The sequence below is a fragment of the Cherax quadricarinatus genome, chromosome 5 (assembly GCF_038502225.1).
Source record: "Cherax quadricarinatus isolate ZL_2023a chromosome 5, ASM3850222v1, whole genome shotgun sequence".
Taxonomy (NCBI): domain Eukaryota; kingdom Metazoa; phylum Arthropoda; class Malacostraca; order Decapoda; family Parastacidae; genus Cherax; species Cherax quadricarinatus.
Genome location: NC_091296.1, coordinates 27,117,311 through 27,130,183, shown reverse-complemented (window position 1 = coordinate 27,130,183; position 12,873 = coordinate 27,117,311). Strand labels below are relative to the sequence as shown.

The window sequence follows — 12,873 nt, the reverse complement described above, 5'->3', positions numbered from 1 at the left end:
TACCTAGGGATTGGCAGAGAGCATGTATAGTCCCTTTATATAAAGGGAAAGGGGACAAAAGAGACTGTAAAAATTATAGAGGAATAAGCTTACTGAGTATACCAGGAAAAGTGTACGGTAGGGTTATAATTGAAAGAATTAGAGGTAAGACAGAATGTAGGATTGCGGATGAGCAAGGAGGTTTTAGAGTGGGTAGGGGATGTGTAGATCAGGTGTTTACATTGAAGCATATATGTGAACAGTATTTAGATAAAGATAGGGAAGTTTTTATTGCATTTATGGATTTAGAAAAGGCATATGATAGAGTGGATAGAGGAGCAATGTGGCAGATGTTGCAAGTATATGGAATAGGTGGTAAGTTATTAAATGCTGTAAAGAGTTTTTATGAGGATAGTGAGGCTCAGGTTAGGGTGTGTAGAAGAGAGGGAGACTACTTCCCGGTAAAAGTAGGTCTTAGACAGGGATGTGTAATGTCACCATGGTTGTTTAATATATTTATAGATGGGGTTGTAAAGGAAGTAAATGCTAGGGTGTTTGGGAGAGGGGTGGGATTAAATTATGGGGAATCAAATTCAAAATGGGAATTGACACAGTTACTTTTTGCTGATGATACTGTGCTTATGGGAGATTCTAAAGAAAAATTGCAAAGGTTAGTGGATGAGTTTGGGAATGTGTGTAAAGGTAGAAAGTTGAAAGTGAACATAGAAAAGAGTAAGGTGATGAGGGTGTCAAATGATTTAGATAAAGAAAAATTGGATATCAAACTGGGGAGGAGGAGTATGGAAGAAGTGAATGTTTTCAGATACTTGGGAGTTGACGTGTCGGCGGATGGATTTATGAAGGATGAGGTTAATCATAGAATTGATGAGGGAAAAAAGGTGAGTGGTGCGTTGAGGTATATGTGGAGTCAAAAAACGTTATCTATGGAGGCAAAGAAGGGAATGTATGAAAGTATAGTAGTACCAACACTCTTATATGGGTGTGAAGCTTGGGTGGTAAATGCAGCAGCGAGGAGACGGTTGGAGGCAGCGGAGATGTCCTGTTTAAGGGCAATGTGTGGTGTAAATATTATGCAGAAAATTCGGAGTGTGGAAATTAGGAGAAGGTGTGGAGTTAATAAAAGTATTAGTCAGAGGGCAGAAGAGGGGTTGTTGAGGTGGTTTGGTCATTTAGAGAGAATGGATCACAGTAGAATGACATGGAAAGCATATAAATCTATAGGGGAAGGAAGGCGGGGTAGGGGTCGTCCTCGAAAGGGTTGGAGAGAGGGGGTAAAGGAGGTTTTGTGGGTAAGGGGCTTGGACTTCCAGCAAGCGTGCGTGAGCGTGTTAGATAGGAGTGAATGGAGACGAATGGTACTTGGGACCTGACGATCTGTTGGAGTGTGAGCAGGGTAATATTTAGTGAAGGGATTCAGGGAAACCGGTTATTTTCATATAGTCGGACTTGAGTCCTGGAAATGGGAAGTACAATGCCTGCACTTTAAAGGAGGGGTTTGGGATATTGGCAGTTTGGAGGGATATGTTGTGTATCTTTATATGTTTATGCTTCTAGACTGTTGTATTCTGAGCACCTCTGCAAAAACAGTGATAATGTGCGAGTGTGGTGAAAGTGTTGAATGATGATGAAAGTATTTTCTTTTTGGGGATTTTCTTTCTTTTTTGGGTCACCCTGCCTCGGTGGGAGACGGCCGACTTGTTGAAAAAAAAAAAATATATATATATATACAATTTCTTTTCCAGGAGGCAATTCTTCACACTAGGGCCAAACGCTTCATTTACCCACGCGACGAAAATTTCCTTGTGACCCATGCCTTATTATTAGATCTCCAAAACACACACAATTTACTCTTCATAACATTGTTTTTCTTGAACACACTGGGATTTTCAGAATGGTACACTAGTAACGGCTTCAATTTGAAATCCCCACTAGCATTAGCACAGAACATGAGCGTCAGCCTGTCTTTCATAGGCTTGTGTTCTGGCAGTGCCTTTTCCTCCTGAGTAATGTAGGTCCTCTTTGGCATTTTCTTCCAAAAGAGGCCTGTTTCATCACAATTGAAAACTTGTTCAGGTTTCAGTCCTTCAGCCTCTATGTATTCCTTGAATCCATGCACATATTTTTCAGCCGCTTTTTGGTCCGAACTGGCAGCCTCACCATGCCTTATCACACTGTGTATGCCAGTATGCTTCTTAAATCTCTCAAACCAGCCTTTGCTGGCTTTAAATTCACTCACATCACCACTAGTTGCAGGCAATTTCTTTACCAGATCGTCATGCAACTGCCTAGCCTTCATAATACTATCTCCTGCTAATTGTTTCTCGTTTGTCCACACCAATAATAACTTCTCAACATCTTTGAGTACTGGTGATCTCATTTTTGTCAGCACATTTACCCCCTTTGCAACAACAGCTTCATTGATTTCCTTTTTCTTGGCCACGATGGAAGATATGGTTGTACATGGCCAGTTCGCCCACACATACGCCACTTTCATATTGTTCAATGATGTTTTTCTTAAATTCAATCGTGTTTCTCACTTTCTTTACCAAAGGTTTGGCACTAGGAGCTTTCTTTGGAGCCATGGTAGCTTATTTAGCACTTGCAAGCACTAAAATGAATGGAATATTATGAAATATTTTGTATGAACAAGTGAGAGGAGAGTCGCTCACTGGTAAACAATGGGCACACTGGCTGGGAAGAGAGGCCGAGGCGGCTCAGAGCGTGAGTACGCGTCCAGGATGAAAGACGATTAGCGAGTCAACGGACCATTTGCGAGCCAATGTTTGGATGAAATAACGGGACAATTTCCGAAAAGGACAACTATCGAGCCGGACGATTATTGAGGGACCACTGTAATGTAATTGGCCTTAAATGGGAGTCAAAGTCGGCAAAAATCGCCAATGTGTAAATACGTATTGCTGAAGCAGCAAAATTCTCGAGAGCGTAATTTCGTAAATTTTCCATCAAATTTCATACTTTTTGTTTTATTACCTCCAGAAAAAGATTCTCTACCATTTCATGAGAAAAAATAATTTTTTTTTTTTTTAAATTCTTGGACTCCGGCTGTCACTCTGAGATTTGACCTCTGGACCCTCAAAGGGTTAAAGGATACATGGACGGTAAAAAGATGTTGGCTTATACAATACACTAGGTTTGAGGGATACATTACAAGTATGTCATCCTGCTCCTCCGACCTGGGGCACATACCTAGGATATAACACTGAGCCACTGGAACAGACAACTATCTGTCCTGGGATCTTTAGTTGTCCTGATATTCTTTTGCCATTATGGATGAGGACATTTTTTTTTTTTTGTTATATTCTGCTGTGCTTTAACCATTACAGAATCTTATGACTAATTTTGGTTTCCAAAATGGCAACTGGGGAGAAAGAGGAAAATAACCAACATTCCATTTAAAAGAAAAGCTAGTTAAGAGAATGATCACTGTAATGTACTCTGAGTTGCTTCACAGTTTAAAAGTGCTCCTTCCAGTCTGAAGACCTCATTGCAAATTACAAATAGTACATCCAAATGTACATTTCATTCATTACCAATAGTAAAAAATCTTTTAAATTAAAATTTCCATAAATTAGTAAAAGCAATGAAATGGAAGAAAAATGTTACATAAAAAAAAAAAAAAAAAAAACAGAAGCTGTAATACAGAAAAAATGTAAATGAAGAAAACGAACCTTCCTGAGCAAGTGCTGTAGCTACGCCACCACTACATCCTTCAAGGTCCAGCAAGTCACCTACTCGAGCTTGAGTCTCTACAACTCGACTCTGTAAAAGTTAACTTATCAAATATACACAGTAAACCCCAACTTATAGATGAAATGCATTCCAAAACACAGTACAGTTAAACAGAAGAACTTGAAAAGCTAAATGACAATTAATGAAAAACACTGTGAAAAGATTTTTTTTTTTTTTAGTGAAGATTTCATTTAACCCGTAAACGGTCCAAACGTATATACAGTGGACCCCCGGTTAACGATATTTTTTCATTCCAGAAGTATGTTCAGGTGCCAGTACTGACCGAATTTGTTCCCATAAGGAATATTGTGAAGTAGATTAGTCCATTTCAGACCCCCAAACATACACGTACAAACGCACTTACATAAATACACTTACATAATTGGTCGCATTGGGAGGTGATCGTTATGCGGGGGTCCACTGTATATGTTTTTACCGCTAGTGCCCCAAACGTATATATACGTTTTTTTTGTCATACATTCAACATTGTCACGATAAGCCTGAGTCACCTAGACATGAGAGAATGGGTGTGCACACTCACTGTGCGCCATATTAAAATAATTGGGGATGCCTGGGTACCATATACAGTGGACCCCCGCATAGCGAACTTAATCCGTGCAAGAGGGCTGGTCGTTATGCGAAATGTTCGCTATGCGAATTAATTTTCCCCATAAGAAATAATGGAAATAAAATTAATCCGTGCAAGACACCCAAAAGTATGAAAAAAAATTTTTTTTTACCACAAAAAAATGTTAATTTTAGTACACACAAACTGAAAAAGGCATGCACAATTACATGACACTTACTTTTATTGAAGATCTGGTGATGATTGATGGGATGGGAGGAGGGGAGAGAGAGTGTTAGTGTTTAGAAGGGGAATCCCCTTCCATTAGGACTTGAGGTAGCAAGTCCTTTTCTGGGGTTACTTCCCTTCTTCTTTTAATGCCACTAGGACCAGCTTCAGAGTCACTGGACTTCTTTCGCACAACATATCTGTCCATAGTGGCCTGTACCTCTCGTTCCTTTATGATTTGTCTAAAGTGGTTCACAACAGTATCATTGTAACAGTCACCAGCACGGCTTGCAATAGCTGTGTGAGGGTGATTTTCATCAAAAAAGGTTTGCACTTCAAGCCATTTTGCACACATTTCCTTAATCTTTGAAGTAGGCAATTCCTTCAATTTCTCTCTCCCCTCCTTTGAACCAGTTTCCCCAGGTCTGGCCTCTTGCTCTTGAAGTTGATCTATCAGCTCATCAGTGGTTAGTTCTTCATTGTCCTCCTCCACCAACTCTTCCACATCCTCCCCACTAACCTCCAACCCCAAGGACTTCCCCAATTCCACAATTGATTCCTCAACTGGTATACTACTCCTCTCAGGGTTAGCCTGAAACCCTTCAAAATCCCTTTTGTCTACACATTCTGGCCACAGTTTCTTCCAAGCAGAGTTCAAGGTTCTCTTAGTCACTCCCTCCCAAGCCTTACCTATAAGGTTTACACAATTGAGGATATTAAAGTGATCCTTCCAAAACTCTTTTAGAGTCAATCGAGTGTCTGTGGTCACTTCAAAGCACTTTTGAAACAGAGCTTTTGTGTACAGTTTCTTGAAGTTGGAAATGACCTGCTGGTCCATGGGCTGCAGGAGAGGAGTGGTATTAGGAGGCAAAAACTTCACCTTAATGAAGCTCATGTCCCCATAAAGTCGCTCTGCCACGTCTGTAGGATGACCAGGGGCATTGTCTAACACCAGGAGGCACTTAAGGTCTAATTTCTTTTCAGTTAGGTAATCTTTCACATTGGGGGCAAATGCATGGTGTAACCAGTTATAGAAAAATTCCCTAGTGACCCATGCCTTACTGTTTGCCCTCCACAGCACACACAAATTATCCTTGAGGACATTCTTTTGCCTGAACGCTCTGGGAGTTTCAGAGTGATACACTAATAAAGGCTTAACTTTGCAATCACCACTAGCATTGGCACACATCAACAAAGTAAGCCTGTCTTTCATAGGCTTATGTCCTGGGAGTGCCTTTTCCTCCTGAGTAATGTAGGTCCTGCTTGGCATTTTCTTCCAGAACAGGCCTGTTTCATCACAATTAAACACTTGTTCAGGTTCCAGTCCTTCAGTTTCTATGTACTCCTTGAATTCATGCACATATTTTTCAGCCGCTTTGTGGTCCGAACTGGCAGCCTCACCATGCCGTATCACACTATGGATGCCACTACGCTTCTTAAATCTCTCAAACCAACCTTTGCTGGCCTTAAATTCACTCACATCATCACTAGTTGCAGGCATTTTTTTAATTAAATCGTCATGCAACTTCCTAGCCTTTTCACATATGATCGCTTGAGAGACGCTATCTCCTGCTAGCTGTTTTTCATTTATCCACACCAATAAGAGTCTCTCAACATCTTCCATCACTTGCGATCTTTGTTTCGAAAACACAGTTAAACCTTTGGCAACAACAGCTTCCTTGATTGCCGTTTTCTTGCCCACAATAGAAGCGATGGTTGATTTTGGTTTCTTGTACAACCTGACCAGGTCGGTGATACGTACTCCACTTTCATACTTATCAATGATCTCTTTCTTCATTTCAATGGGTATTCTTACCCTTTGAGGTGTAGGGTTGGCACTAGAAGCTTTCTTGGGGCCCATGGTCACTTATTTTCCACAAACAGCACCGAAAACACTGTAATAATACGAAATATTCCGAGTGTATGCTTGAATGTTACCGCGGAGGCTGGCTGGTAAACAATGGGACGGGCGGCACATGTGAGGCTGGCTGAGGGCGCACATTGGACGCGTCTCGGACGAAGGTCGCTGAGCGGGTTTTTGTCCACTATGCGGGGCAAAATTTTAGCGAACAAAGCGTTCGCTATGCGGATTGTTCGCTATGCAAGGCGTTCGCTATGCGGGGGTCCACTGTACTCTTTTCCTATTAAAAAAAAAAAAATTTTTTTTCTCAAAGTTGGGGCACTACGGGAGAGAATGTATATAAATGCTTGGACCGTTTACAGGTTAAAAGAACTGTACATGTATAGTGAAATAGACTGGTTAATGTGTGGTGATGGAACTGAAGACAAACTGCCTGCCACCTTTCTTCCTAAATGTAATGACAATTTTTCTATGCATCAACACGAAAGAGAAGCAACTCAAACGAAAACAGGCAACACACCATTCATACAGGAACCATAATAAACTAAAAAAAGAAAATAAATTCTTAACATGTACTGTACTATCAAACCCCACTTGGAAAGAGCAAGCATGCTCCACTAGTATTACAGCTAAATACGACTAGGGAAAGAAAAACAAAACTACTCAAAGAAATGACTAAATGTAAGAAAGGAAAAATAACAATCAACGAATATATATCCGAGAAATGAACTGCAATGAAATATTACACGAAACATATATACACATATACAGAGTTCTGCAACGTACAGCAAGTGAATATAAAATACAGAAGTTCTTCTCAAAAAGTAATTTAACCCAAGTAGATCACAAAACTATGATATGCAGTCTGGCTTCTAGACCATAAAAGGTGCGATTTCTCTTTGGCCAGCCAAAAGCATTTTTGATATCCAGCATTGTGCTCCAAGGTATTGCAGACAATAAAGTGAAATTTTATTCAACCTGGTAGCTGCTGAAGTCTGCCAGCCAGAGTAAAACCTATTTTCTGCACAAGTTGATGCATATTATGCATATTTTCATGAAGTTTGTTAAAAATTATGTAATATAGCAACTAAATACTGTAATACAGTGGAACCTCAGTATATGACCTTAATTCATTCCAGAAGGTTGTTCAAGCGCCGCTCCATTTGAGTGTCGAACAAGTTCTTCCCAACCAATTTTCTGTTTGGCTGGCTGTCATAGGCCCCATGGTGACTTGTTTATACAAATAATACAGAAAACCACCAAAAATGCAAAGAAACATGAAATAGTTTGCAGCGAAGTTCTGGCAGGTCGTATATTTGTTTGGTCTAGTGCTGAGCTTTGTTTGAGAAGGGAGCTGGTTGTATACCAAGGTTCCACTGTACGTATATGTGTTACAAATTCATGTAAAAAGGATAATACCGACTTGCTGCTGGATAATAACCCTGATGTATTACCCTGGTATAAAATATATACAAGTGAAATGTTTCATGGTTTATACCCAAAATGTACATATAGTGGACCCCCGAGTTTCGTGATTAATCCGTTCCAGAGACCCTGCCGAAAGTCGAAATTGACAAAACTCGAAACCATTTTCCCCATAAGAAATAATGGAAATAAAATTAATCCGTTCCAGACACCCAAAAATATTAAAATAAAATATTTTTTCAAATTAAATAAAGATTTACATACTGAAAACAATCAGAAATCAAGTACACACATTTAAAAAAATAATAATAACATTACACTTACCTTTACTGAAGACTTCTGGGTGGATAGAAGATGGGAGGAGGGGATAGGAGGAAGGTGTACACTATTGTTTGGAAGGAGAATCTCCTTCCATTAGGACTTCAGGTATGAAGTCCTTATCTGGGGTTACTTCCCTTCTTTGTTTTTTAAAGACACTGGCACTGGGAACAACTTGAGAGCTACTGGACCCCTGTCGCACAAAATATCTGTCCAGAGAGCTCTGTTTCTGGCGTTTCTTTAAGATTTGTCTGAAGTGGGACACAACACTGTCACTGTACATGTTGCCAATACAGCCTGCAACAGCTTTGTAAGGGTGAAGTTCATCCATAAATGTTTGCACTTCAGTCCCCTTTGCACAAATGTCCTTAATCTTTGAAGAAGGCACCTTCCTCCACCTCTCTTCCTCCTCCTCCTCTGCAGCAGTTTCCTGAGCTGTGATCTCTTTCTGTTTCAGATGACGCTCTTGCAGCTCTTCAGTGGTTAGCTCTTCCCTGTGGTCCTCCACCAACTCTTCCACATCCTCACCACTCACCTCCAACCCCAGGGACATCCCCAATGCCACAATAGATTCCTCACTTTCATTACCAAAGGGCTTGCACTAGCTTTCCTTGGGCCCATGGTGACTTATTTAGCAGTTGCAATCACAAAAAACAATGGATTATTACATATGAACCCGCGGGGTGATGGTCACGTGTTGGTAAACAATGGCACACTAAGCGTGAATGGTATGGGAGACTGGCTTGGTGTGCGCGGTGATGGGCGGACGGGTACCGGACGGCCGCCGAATCATGAGTCTAATCACATAACTCGAGGCCAAATTTTGCCAAAAAAAACTTGCCGAAAGTCGAATTTCACGAAAGTCGATGCTGCCGAAACTCGAGGGTCCACTGTATTTTGCAGAACTTGAAAAGAATCAATCATTAATAATTTGTCATAAAATATAAATTTTTGTACAATAAAAGAAGGAATAATGATTATAAAACAATGAGTTTTTTTATTTTGATGAAATAATGTCAGAAATAGTTTTAAACACATTTTAGATCCTATACCTAAATCAAATGTGTGTGAGAAGTGGGCCATAATAAGCGTGTATGCACCTGGAGAAGAGAAAAATGCAGAGGAGAGAGAGAGATTTTGGGAGATGTTAAGTGAATGTATAGGAGCCTTTGAACCAAGTGAGAGAGTAATTGTGGTAGGGGACCTGAATGCTAAAGTAGGAGAAACTTTTAGAGAGGGTGTGGTAGGTAAGTTTGGGGTGCCAGGTGTAAATGATAATGGGAGCCCTTTGATTGAACTTTGTATAGAAAGGGGTTTAGTTATAGGTAATACATATTTTAAGAAAAAGAGGATAAATAAGTATACAAGATATGATGTAGGGCGAAATGACAGTAGTTTGTTGGATTATGTATTGGTAGATAAAAGACTGTTGAGTAGACTTCAGGATGTACATGTTTATAGAGGGGCCACAGATATATCAGATCACTTTCTAGTTGTAGCTACACTGAGAGTAAAAGGTAGATGGGATACAAGGAGAATAGAAGCATCAGGGAAGAGAGAGGTGAAGGTTTATAAACTAAAAGAGGAGGCAGTTAGGGTAAGATATAAACAGCTATTGGAGGATAGATGGGCTAATGAGAGCATAGGCAATGGGGTCGAAGAGGTATGGGGTAGGTTTAAAAATGTAGTGTTAGAGTGTTCAGCAGAAGTTTGTGGTTACAGGAAAGTGGGTGCAGGAGGGAAGAGGAGCGATTGGTGGAATGATGATGTAAAGAGAGTAGTAAGGGAGAAAAAGTTAGCATATGAGAAGTTTTTACAAAGTAGAAGTGATGCAAGGAGGGAAGAGTATATGGAGAAAAAGAGAGAGGTTAAGAGAGTGGTGAAGCAATGTAAAAAGAGAGCAAATGAGAGAGTGGGTGAGATGTTATCAACAAATTTTGTTGAAAATAAGAAAAAGTTTTGGAGTGAGATTAACAAGTTAAGAAAGCCTAGAGAACAAATGGATTTGTCAGTTAAAAATAGGAGAGGAGAGTTATTAAATGGAGAGTTAGAGGTATTGGGAAGATGGAGGGAATATTTTGAGGAATTGTTAAATGTTAATGAAGATAGGGAAGCTGTGATTTCGTGTATAGGGCAAGGAGGAATAACATCTTGTAGGAGTGAGGAAGAGCCAGTTGTGAGTGTGGGGGAAGTTCGTGAGGCAGTAGGTAAAATGAAAGGGGGTAAGGCAGCCGGGATTGATGGGATAAAGATAGAAATGTTAAAAGCAGGTGGGGATATAGTTTTGGAGTGGTTGGTGCAATTATTTAATAAATGTATAGAAGAGGGTAAGGTACCTAGGGATTGGCAGAGAGCATGCATAGTTCCTTTGTATAAAGGCAAAGGGGATAAAAGAGAGTGCAAAAATTATAGGGGGATAAGTCTGTTGAGTATACCTGGTAAAGTGTATGGTAGAGTTATAATTGAAAGAATTAAGAGTAAGACGGAGAATAGGATAGCAGATGAACAAGGAGGCTTTAGGAAAGGTAGGGGGTGGGTGGACCAGGTGTTTACAGTGAAACATATAAGTGAACAGTATTTAGATAAGGCTAAAGAGGTCTTTGTGGCATTTATGGATTTGGAAAAGGCGTATGACAGGGTGGATAGGGGGGCAATGTGGCAGATGTTGCAAGTGTATGGTGTAGGAGGTAGGTTACTGAAAGCAGTGAAGAGTTTTTACGAGGATAGTGAGGCTCAAGTTAGAGTATGTAGGAAAGAGGGAAATTTTTTCTCAGTAAAAGTAGGCCTTAGACAAGGATGTGTGATGTCACCGTGGTTGTTTAATATATTTATAGATGGGGTTGTAAGAGAAGTAAATGCGAGGGTCTTGGCAAGAGGCGTGGAGTTGGAAGATAAAGAATCACACACAAAGTGGGAGTTGTCACAGCTGCTCTTTGCTGATGACACTGTGCTCTTGGGAGATTCTGAAGAGAAGTTACAGAGATTGGTGGATGAATTTGGTAGGGTGTGCAAAAGAAGAAAATTAAAGGTGAATACAGGAAAGAGTAAGGTTATGAGGATAACAAAAAGATTAGGTGATGAAAGATTGGATATCAGATTGGAGGGAGAGAGTATGGAGGAGGTGAATGTATTCAGATATTTGGGAGTGGACGTGTCAGCGGATGGGTCTTTGAAAGATGAGGTGAATCATAGAATTGATGAGGGAAAAAGAGTGAGTGGTGCACTTAGGAGTCTGTGGAGACAAAGAACTTTGTCCTTGGAGGCAAAGAGGGGAATGTATGAGAGTATAGTTTTACCAACGCTCTTATATGGGTGTGAAGCGTGGGTGATGAATGTTGCAGCGAGGAGAAGGCTGGAGGCAGTGGAGATGTCATGTCTGAGGGCAATGTGTGGTGTGAATATAATGCAGAGAATTCGTAGTTTGGAAGTTAGGAGGAGGTGCGGGATTACCAAAACTGTTGTCCAGAGGGCTGAGGAAGGGTTGTTGAGGTGGTTCGGACATGTAGAGAGAATGGAGCGAAACAGAATGACTTCAAGAGTGTATCAGTCTGTAGTGGAAGGAAGGCGGGGTAGGGGTCGGCCTAGGAAAGGGTGGAGGGAGGGGGTAAAGGAGGTTTTGTGTGCGAGGGGCTTGGACTTCCAGCAGGCATGCGTGAGCGTGTTTGATAGGAGTGAATGGAGACAAATGGTTTTTAATACTTGACGTGCTGTTGGAGTGTGAGCAAAGTAACATTTATGAAGGGATTCAGGGAAACCGGCAGGCCGGACTTGAGTCCTGGAGATGGGAAGTACAGTGCCTGCACTCTGAAGGAGGGGTGTTAATGTTGCAGTTTAAAAACTGTAGTGTAAAGCACCCTTCTGGCAAGACAGTGATGGAGTGAATGATGGTGAAAGTTTTTCTTTTTTGGGCCACCCTGCCTTGGTGGGAATTGGCCAGTGTGATAATAAAAAAAATAAAACCTAAATCATCATATTATACAAACACATAGCAAAATAAGCACTAGAATGGAAACTTTATGGCCTCTTACTAATAAAATATAATGCTTAAATTTATTTGAGAATCTTCTTCATTATGAAGAAATGAGAATTTTTAGAAACTGATCAAGTGTTGCATAACTCAGAGGAAATTAAGAGGCTACTACTGAATGTTTAAAAGAAAAGAATAATAGTACCAGAAAAAGATAGAACTGAGTTCTTGAGAATGGGTTTGGAAACAAAAACAAAGTGCAAAGTTAACTGAAAAATGTATTAAAAGTTTCAAGAAGACTGCATGAATACAACAGTGAAGAATCATTATTATTCCCCATAATGTAAAGAAGAACTTACTCCCAGCTTAAGTGCACATTCCAATGTCCTGGGTAAGGTCTGTAGAATATATCCTGCAAAGTACAGGAGGGCCCTACATATGCAACACCCTTGTTTTGGAGTTTCACATTTTCGTTGGCTTTCAATTGAGCCATTGTTCATTATGTTTGGTGCATTTATCACGTTTCTGTCGTTATTGAAGTTTTCACACAACAGTTGCATAATGGAAGAATGACTGGCACCATATTTTAAGGTAAGTATTGTATGTTGTGTATTTATTTTACTTTTTTATCCTTTTTTTAATGCATAGCTGTAATGAGCACTTAATACATGTATATAATATATAAACATGTTTTCATGTGTCTTAGACACATTCAATAATGAAAAATGGTTCTTTTCCACTCACCGGTGATTTAAGCTT

At 40.2% G+C, this 12,873-nt stretch overlaps 1 protein-coding gene across 3 annotated transcripts in view; it reads right to left on the bottom strand.

Moving 5' to 3' along the window:
- Positions 1-12,873, bottom strand: part of Cog4 (conserved oligomeric Golgi complex subunit 4) — a 121,161-nt gene that overhangs the window by 103,120 nt on the left and 5,168 nt on the right. For all 3 annotated transcript variants that reach the window (XM_070101407.1, XM_070101411.1, XM_070101417.1), the window contains exon 3: positions 3,690-3,780. In XM_070101407.1, coding sequence (XP_069957508.1) covers positions 3,690-3,780 — 91 coding nt within the window. The remainder of the gene's footprint in view (positions 1-3,689; positions 3,781-12,873) is intronic.